The sequence below is a fragment of the Phalangium opilio genome, unplaced genomic scaffold (genome assembly GCF_054372755.1).
Source record: "Phalangium opilio isolate 3A_F unplaced genomic scaffold, DU_Popi_V2 ptg000077l_1, whole genome shotgun sequence".
In the NCBI taxonomy this organism is placed as follows: Eukaryota; Metazoa; Arthropoda; class Arachnida; order Opiliones; family Phalangiidae; genus Phalangium; species Phalangium opilio.
In genome coordinates this window covers 10,107,618-10,123,964 of record NW_028324185.1, presented here as the reverse complement: position 1 = coordinate 10,123,964, position 16,347 = coordinate 10,107,618, and the positions used below count along the sequence as shown (strand labels likewise).

Below are 16,347 nucleotides of genomic sequence, written 5' to 3'. Positions count from 1 at the left end.
TATTAACCGTAATAGATTGCTTTAGGAGAAGAGCTTGGTCCGTACCTTTAAAATCAAAAAGCGGTGTTGAAACGGTTGAGGCTTTTAAGTCTGTCTTTAGAGAAAGGGTTCCTAGAAAACTACAGACGGATAAAGGTACCGAATTTCGAAATTCCCAATTACAAGGATACAGAAGCTCTGTTCCCGCTAAATTAAATTATTATATTCCCGATCAATTGTTTATTTATTCCGATATAGTAGGTAATGAATTTATAGGCGATACAGTAGCCCCGCTACTTCGTATAGTAGGCGTAGACAGCGAAAAACCTCACGGTTCGACTATAACTTAATCAATTAACTCTCCCCATTACGTTGAAGTTGCTAAACGTTACTTTGATACTATATACATTGATATAAGGAATAGTTTAGGCCAAGCCGCGTCATTCGAGTTTGGAACGTCGACCTGTAAACTACACTTTAGGCCATGCCAAAACCCCAAACATTAGAGTCTCGTTGCGAGTATAGGAGGTATTATTTATATCAGGTAGGGGGTGGAGGGTTGTCAAAAGTATTAGTCGGGACCCCCCACCAAAAAGGTCACGGGATTGGGAGCGCCCTGAAAGGGTTATTTAGATGGGCACGCCCCTTATTAATTAGAGGTGCAAAGTATCTGGCACCTAGAGCCATTAGTACGGGACAAAAGATTCTTGGTGCCGTAATGCAAGGTCAGAATGTGAAAAGTGCCGCGAAAAAGAGATTGCAGGAAACTTATGAGAACATGACTGCTGCTCAGCAAGGTTCAGGATTAAAGATAAAGAGACGCAAAGTTAAACGCCTGTCAGTTTATCACCGTCATTCAAAGCAGACGCCACGCGATATATTTAGCTCCTGAAAAAATTATGTTTTCTCTCCAAGCTCATAAGAGTGAATTGGACATTTTTGCCCCTGTGCCGATTCAAACTAGTGTCGAACATGCGCAAGGTGTATGGGCCAAACCCTTGGCGGCCATTGGTGATAGCTCTACCCTCGAATACCTCATCTCGGGCAATGGAGATAGCTACATCGATGTAGCCCACAACATGCATTACAACAAAGTCAAAATGACCAACGAAGATGGAAGTGATCTTCCTGATGCCGCCGTGGTAGCTTTCGTGAACAACGCTGGCCATGCATTGTGGAGAACTTGCGATGTTTTCTTGAACAATACCCTAGTTTCTTCAGCCGCTCAAAACTACGCCTTCACGTCTTTTATCGAAACTGTCTCAAATTACGGACCCGCGGCCAAAAAATCTCACCTTATGATGGCCGGATGGGAAAAGGACGAAGCCCAAAATGAGCCTGTCCCCCTGCCTCTCACATCGGTCGACAAGAACGGCAACCTCCTGTGGTGGAGGGGAACCCGTGGCATCATGGGGAAAGTAAGCAGACGCCATGATAAGGCCAGTTTCCACTCCAGAAGAGGAGGGCATTAACTTAATCACAGCAGTATCCCTAGTGAGGTTAAAGAATGCCATTTTTTACAACTCAAATAATAGAATTTATATGTTGCCTTCAAAATTTCCCTATTAGGTGATGAAATGATCTTCAAAAAGCTGCGATATCAAATTATGAATGGTTTTAGCATTTAGCAAATCGTCGTAAGTATACCAATACAGAAATTAGTATTGGAAGACCAATAAATCAAACCCATGTTCAATGCCCTATATACCATTTGTTACTCAAATTTCAAAGACACCACTAATCTAAGACATCGAGTTTTTTTACATTGGGAATTTCAATTTAAATCTTAAGGACGTATAGGAAAAGTCAGACACTTTTAGGTTTAACATCTATAAAGCCATTCGTTATAATTTGAAAATATTCAAGATGCATTTTTTTCTCTATATAGTCTTGAAGAATTTTTTTTCCAATATTCAAGATGGATTTTTCGAAATATTCATGATTGATTTTTCTAAATTTTCATGATTAAATTCTTGAAAATATTCATGATGAGATTCTTAAAAATGTTCATGATCAAATTTTCAAAAATATTCATGATTAAATTTTTGCAAACATTCATGATAAAATTCCTGAATATTTTCATTAGTGAATAAACGTAAATCGTAACATCATCTCCAACGTAGGCAGGCACTTGTTTACTGTGATTATACACTTTGGCGTGGCTGATGAATTAAGTGATTGCCATGCTGCAAGCTTAAAAAACAAGGCAGCCTACCTACTCGGAAATAAAATACAAAAGGTATTTTTTTTCTCGTTTCATGAAGCCCAGCCCCTATTATTATTATTATTATTATTATTATTATTATTATTATTATGATGTTGATGACAGTGTAAATTCCAGTGAATTACTTATATAGTTTTTTATATACTCATTAAAAATCCATTTTATTCATTATTTGAAGACTACTTTTTTAAATACAACTTTCTATAATTAACCTTAGATTTAACAAAAAATATATGGAATTCTAAAATTTAAAGAGATAGTTGTCAAATTTCAAAAGTGGGGAAAAATTAAACTTCCAGACAAAAGGAAGTATTCGAATATCAATATTTTCATGTCATTAGGACAAATGAGCCTTTTTAATTTAAATAATATAATAATTCGAACCATTATCTTCGGAGATTACCATCCATTTCACATTGAGAATTAATATTCGCATCCTTCTTCAAGAATTTGTCGTTGTTACATTCTCCTCTAATTCATGTCATCGTGAATCTTCATTCACGATTCTCCGCTACATTTCCATGTTAGACACGTCACCTATTCTGTAAACTGGAGTTCTGCCACGATATTTATTCTCCAAGCACTAAAAACATTTCCTAACAAAATCCAACCAAACATTTCCTAACGAAAAGACACCCAAACATTATTTACCGAAAATACACAAATCATCGAAAACCCACTCACCCGGAAGCTACACAAATTATTTTTTCTTAAAGAGCTTAAAACATTTACTACAGAAAGAATTCAACCCAAAACGCAAACTTCGCGCATTATAGAATATTTGCAAAATTTTTAATGTTGAAAATCCTTCCACTTTAGCAATCACAACTTGCTTATTATTCCAAATTCACAGACTTAACACTACCCTGCACACAAATCCAAAATTTCTACATTCCTAAGCGCCATCCAAAACCTTTATTTCTAAGTTGTAACCCTATTGTCCTTTTAAAATCGAGACCCTACTGGCAATTAACTAATAAATAGCCACATTACCGAACGTAATTCTTAAAACCTCATTTCTTTAATTTCAGAGTAAAACTATGCTATGGCTTGAACATCCTGTTTTTCTGATCGTAATGTTTTACTACTGAGCTAAGCTGATATAGATAAAATAAATATTCGTTAGGCTTATTTGCCAATGTTTTTAACGTCACGTTTTTTGTCATAACTTTTGATTTTCTGAACCTATTTACAATTTGAAAACAGTTTCGGATTTTACGTGACAAGACGCGTGCAACGATAGCATTGTTGATCCATTTGAAGCATTATTTCGTAACGTCATTATCGGGCGGCTTTACTATTTCCGCTATGGCTAACTCCCTATTAGCACCACAGTGTCAGTTTTAATTTTAAAACAAATTGGAGAAGTAAAGCTATTTAGAAAGTCCTATTTTGTTACTCTAGCTCAAATAGGAACAAAATGGCAGCCAAATGAAAATGTCCAAAAACTTTTGTCCGGGACTGTACCTAATTAGTTAAATTAGAGTTTAACTTAAATTTAGAATATTAGAAGCTCATAGTTTTAAATGTCTTGATTTATTAAAATTTGAAATAATTTCTCTCATATATATTTCTTCGAGGACTCCGGGGCGAGGTAGTACTTACCGTGCCACTTACCTGGGTTAAAATTTGGTTACATTCTAATGAAATTGAGGTTAAGTTGATTAAATTCAATTGTAGTAAAAGTATGAAGTTCCGTGAGAAGTCCAGACTTCTCTGAGAAGCCTTAATACGGTTTCGCAACGTAAGCACAGTTTTCTTAGTTGAATACAGGAGCCTTTATTAGTTGAAGAAAAATGTTGATGGAAGTCACACACTCTAAGAAATAGAGGTGTAAGTCTACACTTTTTTAACTATTTTTGATGGTGCTAAATTCAACACCATTTGCAGTCTTGGTTTACAACCCAAAGGGTGTTGAATCACACACACAAGAAAATGGAGTGTGCTTAAACACCTTTGAAATAAGTTTATATGGGTTGAAATTTGACACCCTTTCAGTTGTTCCTTTACACCCCTGAAAGGATTTAATAACACTTTTGAGCAATGGGTGTCAAAGATAAGAATAAAAATTGTTCAACCCAGGTACAGTTTAACACCTTCGTAACTCTTATTTCGCACTAAAAGTAAATTTTTTTTCCGAGCTTAAATAACACTTTTAAGAGTGTCGCATAACGCCTTTCAGAATAACGCATACCACCTTTCAGAGTGTCGCATAACGACTTTAAGAGTGTCGCATAAAACCTTTAAAAGTGTCGCATAAAATCTTTAAGAGTGTCGCATAACACCGTTAATTGTCGCATAACACCTTTCTCAGTGTCACATAACACCTTTCTTAGTGTCGCATAAAACCCTTCAGACTGTCGCATAACACCTTTAAGAGTGTCGCATAACACCTTTCTTAGTGTCGCATAAAACCCTTAAGATTGTCGCATAACACCTTTCTCAGTGTCACATAACACGTTTCTTAGTGTCGCATAAAACCCTTCAGACTGTCGCATAACACCTTTAAGAGTATCGCATAACACCTTTCTTAGTGTCGCATAAAACCCTTAAGATTGTCGCATAACACCTTTAAGAGTGTCGCATAACACCTTTAAGAGTGTCGCATAACACCTTTAAGAGTGTCGCATAACACCTTTAAGAGTGTCGAATAACACCTTTAAGACTTTCGCTTAACACCTCTCGGAGTGTTGCATAACACCTTTAATAGTCTCACTTAACACCTTTCAGAGTTGTTATCGATACTTTTTAGGTCTTGATTCTAATCAAGAAATTTTTGATTAATTGATTATGGCTTATTTCACCTTTCTTTTATATATAGATAAGCTAGCAAATCGTTAAACAAAGTATCCCCTTGCTACTCTGTTATTATCGGAGAGATATTAGCATTATACACTCTCACTAAGTGGCGTCTATTGACGCTATTTCCTACTTTGGGAAAGCCGAACTGGGTTCCGGAGTTCGGTCAAATGGTATATCCCAATGATGGTTTCCATTGTAAATTCTGTTCAATGGTAGGAAAAAAACATGACCATCTGAAGAAATATTTTCGTTATTGGTAACTCTTTAACGTTAAATAACCAGAAACGTAACCTTGTAACTTCGCCAATATTAATAATTCAGGCCTGAGCGCGCTCCTATTTCAAGAATTTTTTTTGGTACCTTTTAATTCGCCGAATGCGACCGCAAGGGGCGCGCTTTAGAACCTAAATTTCCCGCGAAATTTGAAACGAAGCAAACCTTGGCGTGAATATATAGTAGAAGATGGTTATTCCCTTTTTAAAGGGCTGAGGGATGAGATTAGATAATAGAACATCAAGAATTTTTAGAATAATAGAGAATCGTTGTAACTTCTAAATATAAAATAAGGAATTTAAGAATGAGAAAACCTTTGTATTCGTTTAATTATACTAGTAAGTTTTTTATTTTATCTCATTGTCGCCTAACACTATTAAGAGTGTCGCCTAACACCATTAGGAGTGTCGCCTAACACCATTAGGAGTGTCGCCTAACACCATTAGGAGTGTCGCCTAACACCATTAGGAGTGTAGCCTAACACCATTAGGAGTGTAGCCTAACACCATTAGGAGTGTAGCCTAACTCTATTAAGATTGTGGCCTAACATCGTTAAGAGTGTTGCCTAACACCGATTCGAGTGTGGCCTAACACCCTTAAGAGTGTCGCCTAACACCGTTAAGAGTGTCGCCTAACACCGTTAAGAGTGTCGCCTAACACCGTTAAGAGTGTCGCCTAACACCGTTAAGAGTGTCGCCTAACACCGTTAAGAGTGTCGCCTAACACCGTTAAGAGTGTCGCATAACACCTTTAAGGGTGTCGCATAACACCTTTAAGAGTGTCGCCTAACACCTTTAAGAGTGTAGCCTAACACCATTAAGAGTGCAGCCTAACACCAATAGGAGTGTAGCCTAACACTATTAGGAGTGTAGCCAAACACTTTTAGGAGTGTAGCCTAACACTATTAAGAGTGTCGCCTAACTCTATTCTATGAGAGCGGTAGCTCTCTTAGATAAGACTTCATACTGACTTTAATGTATGAGGAAGAGTTTTTGATTGCATATAACTCTTTTTGTATCGTATTAATTGTTTTGAAACAATTCCACAGAACTACAATTCGGGCCCTTATTATATGGTTAAAATTTCAAAGAGATCCATTTAATAGTTTATTTTATAAAAAATAAAGTAGCAAAGGGTGGTTTTCATTTCAATAAAAATAATTGTAGATTTTGACGAAAACCTCGAAATAACATGGGAAAATATTTTACAAATAACCATTTTGTGGCAGCCGTAATGCAATAACTATTTGGTTGTTTGACTTGAAAACGGTTTTAAACGAAAGCCTGGTATTTAGATTTTCCGCTTTCCAAGTTTCATTAATTAGCTTTAGGTTTAAGTATGTTTAATTCCATATTTTCAAAACAATTCCAATCTGCGATATTTTAGCATGGATGAGAGTCAGTTTATGATGTTTGCACGGTTAAAGCTATTTGGTCCAATTTTCGTAGTGGTTAAAAAACAAGGGGACCTAAGCTTGTGCTAGCTAACAAGTTAAGTTGGAAAAGGAAAACTGCCTTAGAGACAGTAACAATAAAGGTGATTTAACAAGATTACCTACTACTGGTAGTTAAGCTAGATTAGCGACGACTAATAATTAAGCTAGATTAGCGACGACTGGTTATTAAGCTAGATTAGCGACGACTAATAATTAAGCTAGATTAGCGACGACTGATAATTAAGCTAGATTAGCGGCGACTGGTAATTAAGCTTGATTTACGACGACAGGTAATTAAGCTAAATTAGCGACGACTGGTAATTTAGCCACATTACCGACGACTGGTAATTTAGCCACATTACCGACGACTGGTAATTAAGCCACATTACCGACGACTGGTAATTAAGCCACTTTACCGACGACTGGTAATTAAGCCACATTATCGACGACTGGTAATTAAGCCGGATTACCGACGACTGGTAATTAAGCCGGATTACCGACGACTGGTAATTAAGCCGGATTACCGACGACTGGTAATTAAGTCAGATTACCGACGACTGATAATTAAGCCAGATTACCGACGACTGGTAATTAAGCCAGATTACCGACGACTGGTAATTAAGCTTGATAAGTATATGACATGTGTAAGTGCTCAGCTGTACGGAATCTTTTTGTGGTATAACTATGAACAACTTCCTCTGTATTTGCATGTGTAAATGACCGGAAAGCAATTTGAGTTCATTGTCAAGTCAAGCAGTCAGGAATGACAGTTTTATAATAGATGGTTGGTTAGTTCAAACGCGTTAACTAATGTATGCTTAATGCCCTAATACTTTTACTCTCCTAAGGTTTCTGAACAATTTGAATTAATATTAAGACTGAAGTAACAGGTATTAATGAAAACTGTCATTGTAGACAAAGACGGTAAAGTGTAAAAGATAAGTGTAGAAATGGAATTGCCTGAAGTAAGAGATATTAAAATTTTCACTTTTGAAGACATCATCATTAAACATCGATTATTTGAAAAAATTCTTATCTTAGTTGTTTTCACCAAAATTACTTTAGTAAAAATATTTTGTCATGAAACAGTGCATCATTTTAAAAGTAGTACGCGTGTACATTTTATTTTATATCAAAAATTTGCAATTAGTTATGTGTATTCGTCCTATAAGGAGATTAAAATAGTCAGAAAATGGTTGAAAAAAAAACTGTGTGAAAACTTGACAAATCGTAGTCGTTATTTTAAAGTTTTAAAAGTATCAAATTTATCGTGATGTATATATAGCTCCCAAAATATCTTTTGGCTATTAATAACTACATCACAGTCAAACGGCCTTTGTAATTTTTTGCTTGGCAATATTTCCAATTTTAAAATATAAAAATTGGAGTATTTGAACCTTAATTTTAGTCAAAAGTAAAACCTAGTATCTAGACAGTTTCTGCAACTACTTATGTAGAGCAAAATACTTCTGCAAATAATGTAGAAAAATATTTTGAGTTTAATGAAAATTTGGTGAAAAAAACTAAGATAAGAATGTTTTCAAATAATCGATGTTTTATGATCATGTCTTCAAAAGCGAAAATTTTAATATCTGTTACTTCAGGCAATTCATTTTCTACACTTATCTATTACACTTTACCGTCTTTGTCTACAATGACAGTTTTTATTAATTAAGGTTGTGGCCTAACATCGTTAAGAGTGTCGCCTAACACCATTAAGAGTGTCGCCTAACACCATTAAGAGTGTCGCCTAACACCATTAAGAGAGTAGCCTAACACCATTAAGAGTGTAGCCTACACCATTAGGAGTGTAGCCTAACACTATTAAGAGTGTCGCCTAACACTATTAAGAGTGTCGCCTAACTCTATTAAGATTGTGGCCTAACACCGTTAAGAGTGTCGCCTAACACCGTTAAGAGTGTCGCCTAACACCATTAAGAGTGTCGCCTAACACCGTTAAGAGTGTCGCCTAACACCGTTAAGAGTGTCGCCTAACACCGTTCAGATTGTCGCCTAACACCGTTCAGATTGTCGCCTAACACCGTTCAGAGTGTCGCCTAACACCGTTCAGAGTGTCGCCTAACACCGTTCAGATTGTCGCCTAACACCGTTCAGAGTGTCGCCTAACACGGTTCAGAGTGTCGCCTAACACCGTTAAGAGTGTCCCCTAACACCGTTAAGAGTGTCGCCTAACACCGTTAAGAGTGTCGCCTAACACGGTTCAGATTGTCGCCTAACACCGTTCAGAGTGTCGCCTAACACGGTTCAGAGTGTCGCCTAACACCGTTAAGAGTGTCCCCTAACACTGTTAAGAGTGTCGCCTAACACCGTTAAGAGTGTCGCCTAACACCGTTAAGAGTGTCGCCTAACACCGTTCAGATTGTCGCCTAACACCGTTCAGAGTGTCGCCTAACACCGTTCAGAGTGTCGCCTAACACCGTTAAGAGTGTCGCCTAACACCGTTAAGAGTGTCGCCTAACACCATTAAGAGTGTCGCCTAACACCGTTAAGAGTGTCGCCTAACACCGTTAAGAGTGTCGCCTAACACCGTTCAGATTGTCGCCTAACACCGTTCAGATTGTCGCCTAACACCGTTCAGAGTGTCGCCTAACACCGTTCAGAGTGTCGCCTAACACCATTAAGAGTGTCGCCTAACACCGTTCAGAGTGTCGCCTAACACGGTTCAGAGTGTCGCCTAACACCGTTCAGATTGTCGCCTAACACCGTTCAGATTGTCGCCTAACACCGTTCAGAGTGTCGCCTAACACCGTTCAGAGTGTCGCCTAACACCTTTCAGATTGTCGCCTAACACCGTTCAGAGTGTCGCCTAACACGGTTCAGAGTGTCGCCTAACACCGTTAAGAGTGTCCCCTAACACCGTTAAGAGTGTCCCCTAACACCGTTAAGAGTGTCGCCTAACACCGTTAAGAGTGTCGCCTAACACCGTTCAGATTGTCGCCTAACACCGTTCAGAGTGTCGCCTAACACCGTTCAGAGTGTCGCCTAACACCGTTCAGAGTGTCGCCTAACACCGTTCAGAGTGTCGCCTAACACCGTTCAGAATGTCGCCTAACACCGTTCAGAGTGTCGCCTAACACCGTTCAGAGTGTAGCCTAACACTACTAGGAGTGTAGCCTAACACTATTAGGAGTGTAGCCTAACACTATTAGGAGTGTAGCCTAACACTATTAGGAGTGTAGCCTAACACTATTAGGAGTGTAGCCTAACACTATTAGGAGTGTAGCCAAACACTATTAAGAGTGTAGCCTAACACTATTAGGAGTGTAGCCTAACACTATTAGGAGTGTAGCCAAACATTATTAAGAGTGTCGCCTAACTCTATTTGTAACGAACCAAATCCTACGATCCGTACTTTTAAGCTATTTCGCGGGGTAGATCATACATCGTGCTATAAAGGCCAATAGGTAATAATTAAAGAATACTTTACGTCAGTTAGTATATACTTTATTCGTAACATAAAACTCTCTTATTCCTATGGGGATGTGTTGTCCATCTCCGTGGCCCGCATACCGCTTACTGCCTCTAATCAATGCCGCCCCTAACTGAAGGATAACCGGGCCTTATATACCTATTAGTAGTGTACGTGCAGGGTCAAAGTTCGGGTCACAAACGGTACCTGCCGCCATCTGGCGGTGGTTGTTACATATTCCTCCCAACACATTCCCATAGGATAAGTATACATAAATAATTTTTAAAAGGTTACAATCGTTAATGATAATAAATATAACAAAATAAAATTTCATTAAGTAACAAAGCTAGTTTAGAATTTAAAATTTAGTATAGTAATTGAGTTTTCAAAATTGGTCGACATCCATATTTGTATCGACTCCAACGTTTCTCCTCGAGCCTGTATCTCTTGGGATACTATGTGAACATTCGTTATCGTCCGTCGGGCTTGCGGTTAACACGTCGGCTTCTTGGACGGTACTCGAGCAACATACTGCCGTTGTCGACGCTGCTTCCAGGGCGCTTGACACGGTCCCCCTTCGAAGGAGGGTAACGGACCCTTGGAATACAAGTCCTTCCGTGGATCTGCATTCGGCAGCCTGCGATGTAGGCAACTCCTCCAGGGGTTCAGGTTGTGGTAAGGTATTCGGTCCCTATGATGCTGACGAAATCTGACTTCCCCAGGAGTTCCGATGCATTAGACACCATTCATGAAAGGGACCGGTGATATTCCTCCAAAACGACCCGGAGTTGTTTGCGCAGGGCCTTTGCTGCTTGCTTAGGGGTGGAAGGTACATGTAACACGCTAGGCTTCGTACTCACGTCCTTTTGCGGAGACTTGATCGGTTCTTTGAAGATAAACTTCCATTGGTTGGCACCGTAGTTAGAAGTATCTGGTCTGTCGGTTGAGCCCTTGGCTTACTGGCTAAGCCAGTGGGGCTCAATATTCCTGTAGACACGGCGCCTACTGTTGAAGGATTGAGGACATGGTGACAGTACGGGCATTCCCCCGGACCTGAGATCGATCCTACGGCTTCCGTTGGAATCGGGACGGGGGCATAGCTCTCCCACAGTTTCCTCAATTTTTCCAGTATGTTTAGGGATTGACACGTAAGGAATTGACGTATCGCAAAACCAAGGACGGACATCATGAGAATACTTAATCCCATAACGTTAAAGGATTCCTCGCCCAATAATGCAGGTTCCGTCGTCATATTCATTCTTCCCCCAGTATGAGGAGGTGTGCGGTGTACCCGTAAGAGAAACGGCAATAGCTAGTGGACAAACACGGGCCACGCGGAAATCGGCCCTCGAACGAAGTGGAGTAGGCGAGTTAGGTCCAAACTAGGCTTAGCTAGACGGACGGCAATTACATTAAAGAACTTTACGGTAAAACGTAGAAAAGATTAAAGGTCCGTTGAGAGAGTTCATTACGTTCGCCGAGGCTTAGTGACGTTCCCCCCATGGGCCACCATATGTAACGAACCAAATCCTACGATCCGTACTTTTAAGCTATTTCGCGGGGTAGAGCATACATCGTGCTATAAAGGCCAATAGGTAATAATTAAAGAATACTTTACGTCCGTTAGTATATACTTTATTCGTAACATAAAACTCTCTTATTCCTATGGGGATGTGTTGTCCATCTCCGTGACCCGGATACCGCTAACTGCCTCTAATCAATGCCACCCCTAACTGAATGATAACCGGGCCTTATATACCTATTAGTAGTGTACGTGCAGGGTCAAAGTTCGGGTCACAAACGGTACCTGCCGCCATCTGGCGGTGGTCGTTACATATTGAGATTGAGGCCTAACATCGTTAAGATTGTGGCCGAACATCGTTAAGAGTGTGGCCTAACACCTGTAAGAGTGTGGCCTAACACCTGTAAGAGTGTCGCCTAACACCTGTAAGAGTGTCGCCTAACACCTGTAAGAGTGTCGCCTAACACCTGTAAGAGTGTCGCCTAACACCTGTAAGAGTGTCGCCTAACACCTGTAAGACTGTCGCCTAACACCTGTAAGACTGTCGCCTAACACCTGTAAGACTGTCGCCTAACACCCGTAAGAGTGTCGCCTAACACCCGTAAGAGTGTCGCCTAACACCCGTAAGAGTGTCGCCTAACACCCGTAAGAGTGTCGCCTAACACCCGTAAGAGTGTCGCCTAACACCCGTAAGAGTGTCGCCTAACACCCGTAAGAGTGTCGCCTAACACCCGTAAGAGTGTCGCCTAACACCCGTAAGAGTGTCGCCTAACACCCGTAAGAGTGTCGCCTAACACCCGTAAGAGTGTCGCCTAACACCCGTAAGAGTGTCGCCTAACACCCGTAAGAGTGTCGCCTAACACCTGTAAGAGTGTCGCCTAACACCTGTAAGATTGTCGCAGAGAAACGCACCCTAAACTTATTCGCCAGAATGCAAAAAGACCCTGTCAACTTTCTGGAGTATAATGCCATAACGCGTGGATTCTACGAAAAAAACTGGCTTCCCACTATACTATTTCCTGCATCGCGCTCTAATACGAGAAGCCAGCACGTCTTCTAGAACTCTCATCGTTAACGATGGATACTCCCACGCGTTCGGTGTTTCCAGTTTGAACTCCTGCCTAGAAGCCGGGCCTAATCTCAACCCCGAGCTTTACGACATTCTACTACGGTTTCGTGAAAAACGTATAGCCTTTACGGCTGACGTTACAAAGGCCTTCTTGCAAATTGAAGTAAAGGAAGAAGATCGCGACGCGCTACGTTTCCTGTGGGTCGACGTCGATCACCCAAACGAAAACCAAACCCTCCTGGTCTACCGAATGAACCGCGTTCCCTTTGGAGCAACTTCCAGCCCATTCCTCTTGGATGCAACCATTAGACTTCACACTGAGAAGTATAATGCTACCTATCCTGAAGCCAGTGAACTTCTTAATGACTCGATTCAGGTTGACGACCGGGCTTCCAACGCAAATACAGAGGATAAAGCACTCAAGTAAATTTCGGACGCTACCGAAATCATGAAAGAGACAGGGATGACACTTACTAAGTGGCAAAGCAACTCGCCAAAGCTGAAAAACCTCTTAACCACCAAGAAGCCAGAGGAGCCGACAAACAAACGTCATTCGCTCCCACCAAAGTTCTTGGGCTAACTTGGGACAGCTCCAGAGATTCCCTAACCTTTACAACTACCGATTTACTCCAATTCATCCACGATCGAGAGAGTACAAAACGAAGGGTTTTGAAGTCCGTAGCGAAAATATTTGACCGCCTCGGTTTCATTTCTCCATTCACCGTAGCCAAGCTGCTTTTCCAGCAACTCTGGGAAAATCGCCTAGCTTGGTACGTAACGCTGCCAGACGAACTAGCTGACATCTACGAATCCTGGTGCTTCGAATTGCGAAACCTACAGGAAGTCTCAATCTCTCGCCACTACTTCGGGGAAGCCGCTAACCTTGAACAGGAGAACTTGGAACTTCATTGTTTCTCAGACGCCAGCCCGAAAGCTTACACCGCTGTAGCGTATTTCCGGTTCCCAACTAAAGACGGAAGCTACGCCACTACTCCAATCACCTCGAAATCCCGAGCGGCGCCTTTAAAGAAACTGACACTCCCACGTCTCGAGTTGAAGGGAGCCCTTCTGCGCTACTTAACTTGTCCAGCACCTAACGAAGCACCTCAAAACAAAGGCAAAGAGGATCTTTATTTTGAGTGATTCTAAAATCGCCCTTGGAAGGATTAAGCGTACTAATACCCTAGTATTTTACTACTATCCTAACAAAAATCCTCCACTCTTAAAGGTGTTATTCGACACTCTGAAAAGTATTATGCGACACTGTCAAAGGTGTTGCAACGGTTAACCCCGGGAAATATAAGTGGCCGATCGCTAATAAGGGGAACCGTTACAAGCCGCGGAAAATAGAAATAGGCCTATTCGTTCCGAGCGGAAGAATTTCAGTATCAATAAAACACATACCTTCTATGCATATCGATGAGTTTCTTTATTGAATAATCAAAATCAAAAAATTGTCCGACAGAACTTCAGGGAATTTCCAACTGGATGACGCGATATTTTCTTTCACGTTTAGGCCGGGAAAACAAAACTACACGAAACGACTCGAGCTTGGTCCGCGGGAAAAGTTTGGAGAGGGTTTCCCTTTGAAACCGAAAACTTCGACTGACTAATGTATGTTTTGACGGTGCTACTTTACACCTCGGTATGAAACAAAAAAAGGGAGGGGGTAAGGAGGGTCGCCGTAGACGGGGCTGAACATAAGTTATCCGTAGGACAACTGTCGTCTGCAACGCGTTCTGCAGACCGTTGCATCCTCCCCCCAAAGAAAAAGAAAGGGACAGGTGGGGACGAAGCTCGGGAATAATCAAAATATTTTAGTACAGTTTAGAAATAAACAACGTTTTTTTTTTCATTATGGCGTTACTATTCCGAAAAGTCGATGTAAGAATTTTTTATGCCGCGGTTACGGTCTTTCTGGATAAACTTTCTTGGGCAGACTTTCGCACGGTGAAGGCTAGCGGCCTCGCAAACAGTACAGACGTAGGTGGCTGCGGGGCGAGTAATATGCGGAAATCCATTCGTGGTCACTGGATAGAGACGCGCTCGATCCGATTCCAGCACACCTTCCCATGCGATGGGAAACAGTTCCCGGTTGCGTGGAGGGGCGCGAAGATAGGGCAGGTCTGAAATGAATAGCCGATCGTAGTCAGAGACCTCGTACAGTTGTTCCTGGAGTATGGGAATCGGCCCATAGTCTTGGTGGAGGCGTTCGAGTTGAGTATAAAGCGGCAAGGTGTCCCGAAAGGGGACGGTGGGGCGACGCGGAGAGAGTGGTCGATCTGGCTCTGCGATGTTGTTAGCTGCCTCGGCACCCAACAGGGGTCGTTCGTCATCTGGCGTGTCGGCATTGGATTGCGGAGGGGCGTCGTTAGACGCTTCCTCATGGAACGTCTGTAGATCTGCGCCCATAGGAACGGGGACTTCGATGGCTGGAGTCAAAAGGTGTTCAGGTCGTATGGCAACGGTTGGCGGGTTCAGGGGCTGAACGGGAGCAGGAAGGTGGGCGACTGCGGTCTCAGGGGCGGCGTCGGCCGTTGCAGCTGGACCGGTCCATTGCGGCGGAGGGTAGAGCCGGGCTACTTCTTCCATGATTTCCTGTAATGATCGCACTGGGGATGGGTGACGGGCCGCTTGGTGGTGCGGTGGGGTGTCAAGCGCCACTGGTCGCGGAACAAGGTTTCGTTCAGGCTCTTCCGATGCCAGCAAAGCTTGTTGTTCGTCTTGGTCGGGATGGATTTGTAATACGTCCGGATTCGGATCATCATTGGGAGAAGCCCCAAGGTCAGGACGGCCTTGTAGAGCTTGAGGCGGTATGGCCTGAATATCCTGGAGTCGTAAAGGTTGAGGCGGTATGGCCAGCATATCTCTAGTTCGATCGTCGGTGTCTAGGGTGAATTGGCGGGCCGGAGGCAAGGATATTATCGGGCATTCCCGTGGGAGGGGGCAAATTAAAAATTCTTCTGGGGCACACACCAAAGGGGTTCCTCGGAAACGTCGAGGTGGTATCCTCCAATAGACAGGACGATCTGGTTCTTTCCTAGGAAATAAGAGTACATAAATGAATTAAGGTTTCCAAAAGGATGTATAGTTTGGTGACGCCGGTCGAAATTATCCGGCCGTCAAGACGGTTCTCCTTGGGTGAGCTAATCGGATTCGTTCCCAAGGTGGTTTGGCTATGGGCGTCCTCTTAAAGCAAAAGTCACTCGGATCTAAATCTCGTATTCCCTTCTCCATTAAATATTGACTAACTTCATTAGGGGAGCGTAACATACTGCTCTTTCGACCAGGGGGATAGTAATAAATATCCATATCCACTTTTCAGGGTTGGACTGTATGGCGGTAACATAGTTCGCGAATCCATCCTTTCCGGAAGGGTTTCTCATAGTTTGTGGTTCTATGCTCCGGAATGGAGGGAGTTATTAGGGGTCGGGTATCATCTTCACTACTCGATGATTCAGTTTCTTCTGCTACGGCGGAAGGGGGAAGATCACCTTCCGGGCATGTGGATAAGGTGTGGCCGTTCTGCATTTTCCTTTGAGGTCTGATGGACGAACTTCCTGTTGTTGGCACTCTGGCTCGCTTTTTTCTTCGTCCGGTACTTGCAATTCGG

At 41.9% G+C, this 16,347-nt stretch overlaps 1 protein-coding gene across 1 annotated transcript; it reads left to right on the top strand.

Moving 5' to 3' along the window:
- The first annotated feature begins 11,413 nt into the window (after positions 1 to 11,413).
- Positions 11,414 to 13,877, top strand: LOC149657637 (uncharacterized). The gene is made up of 3 exons (XM_089844734.1): positions 11,414 to 11,436; positions 12,774 to 13,157; positions 13,325 to 13,877. Exons 1-3 carry the CDS (start codon positions 11,414 to 11,416, stop codon positions 13,875 to 13,877), a joined length of 960 nt encoding a protein of 319 aa, XP_089700860.1.
- Positions 13,878 to 16,347: the final 2,470 nt, after the last annotated feature.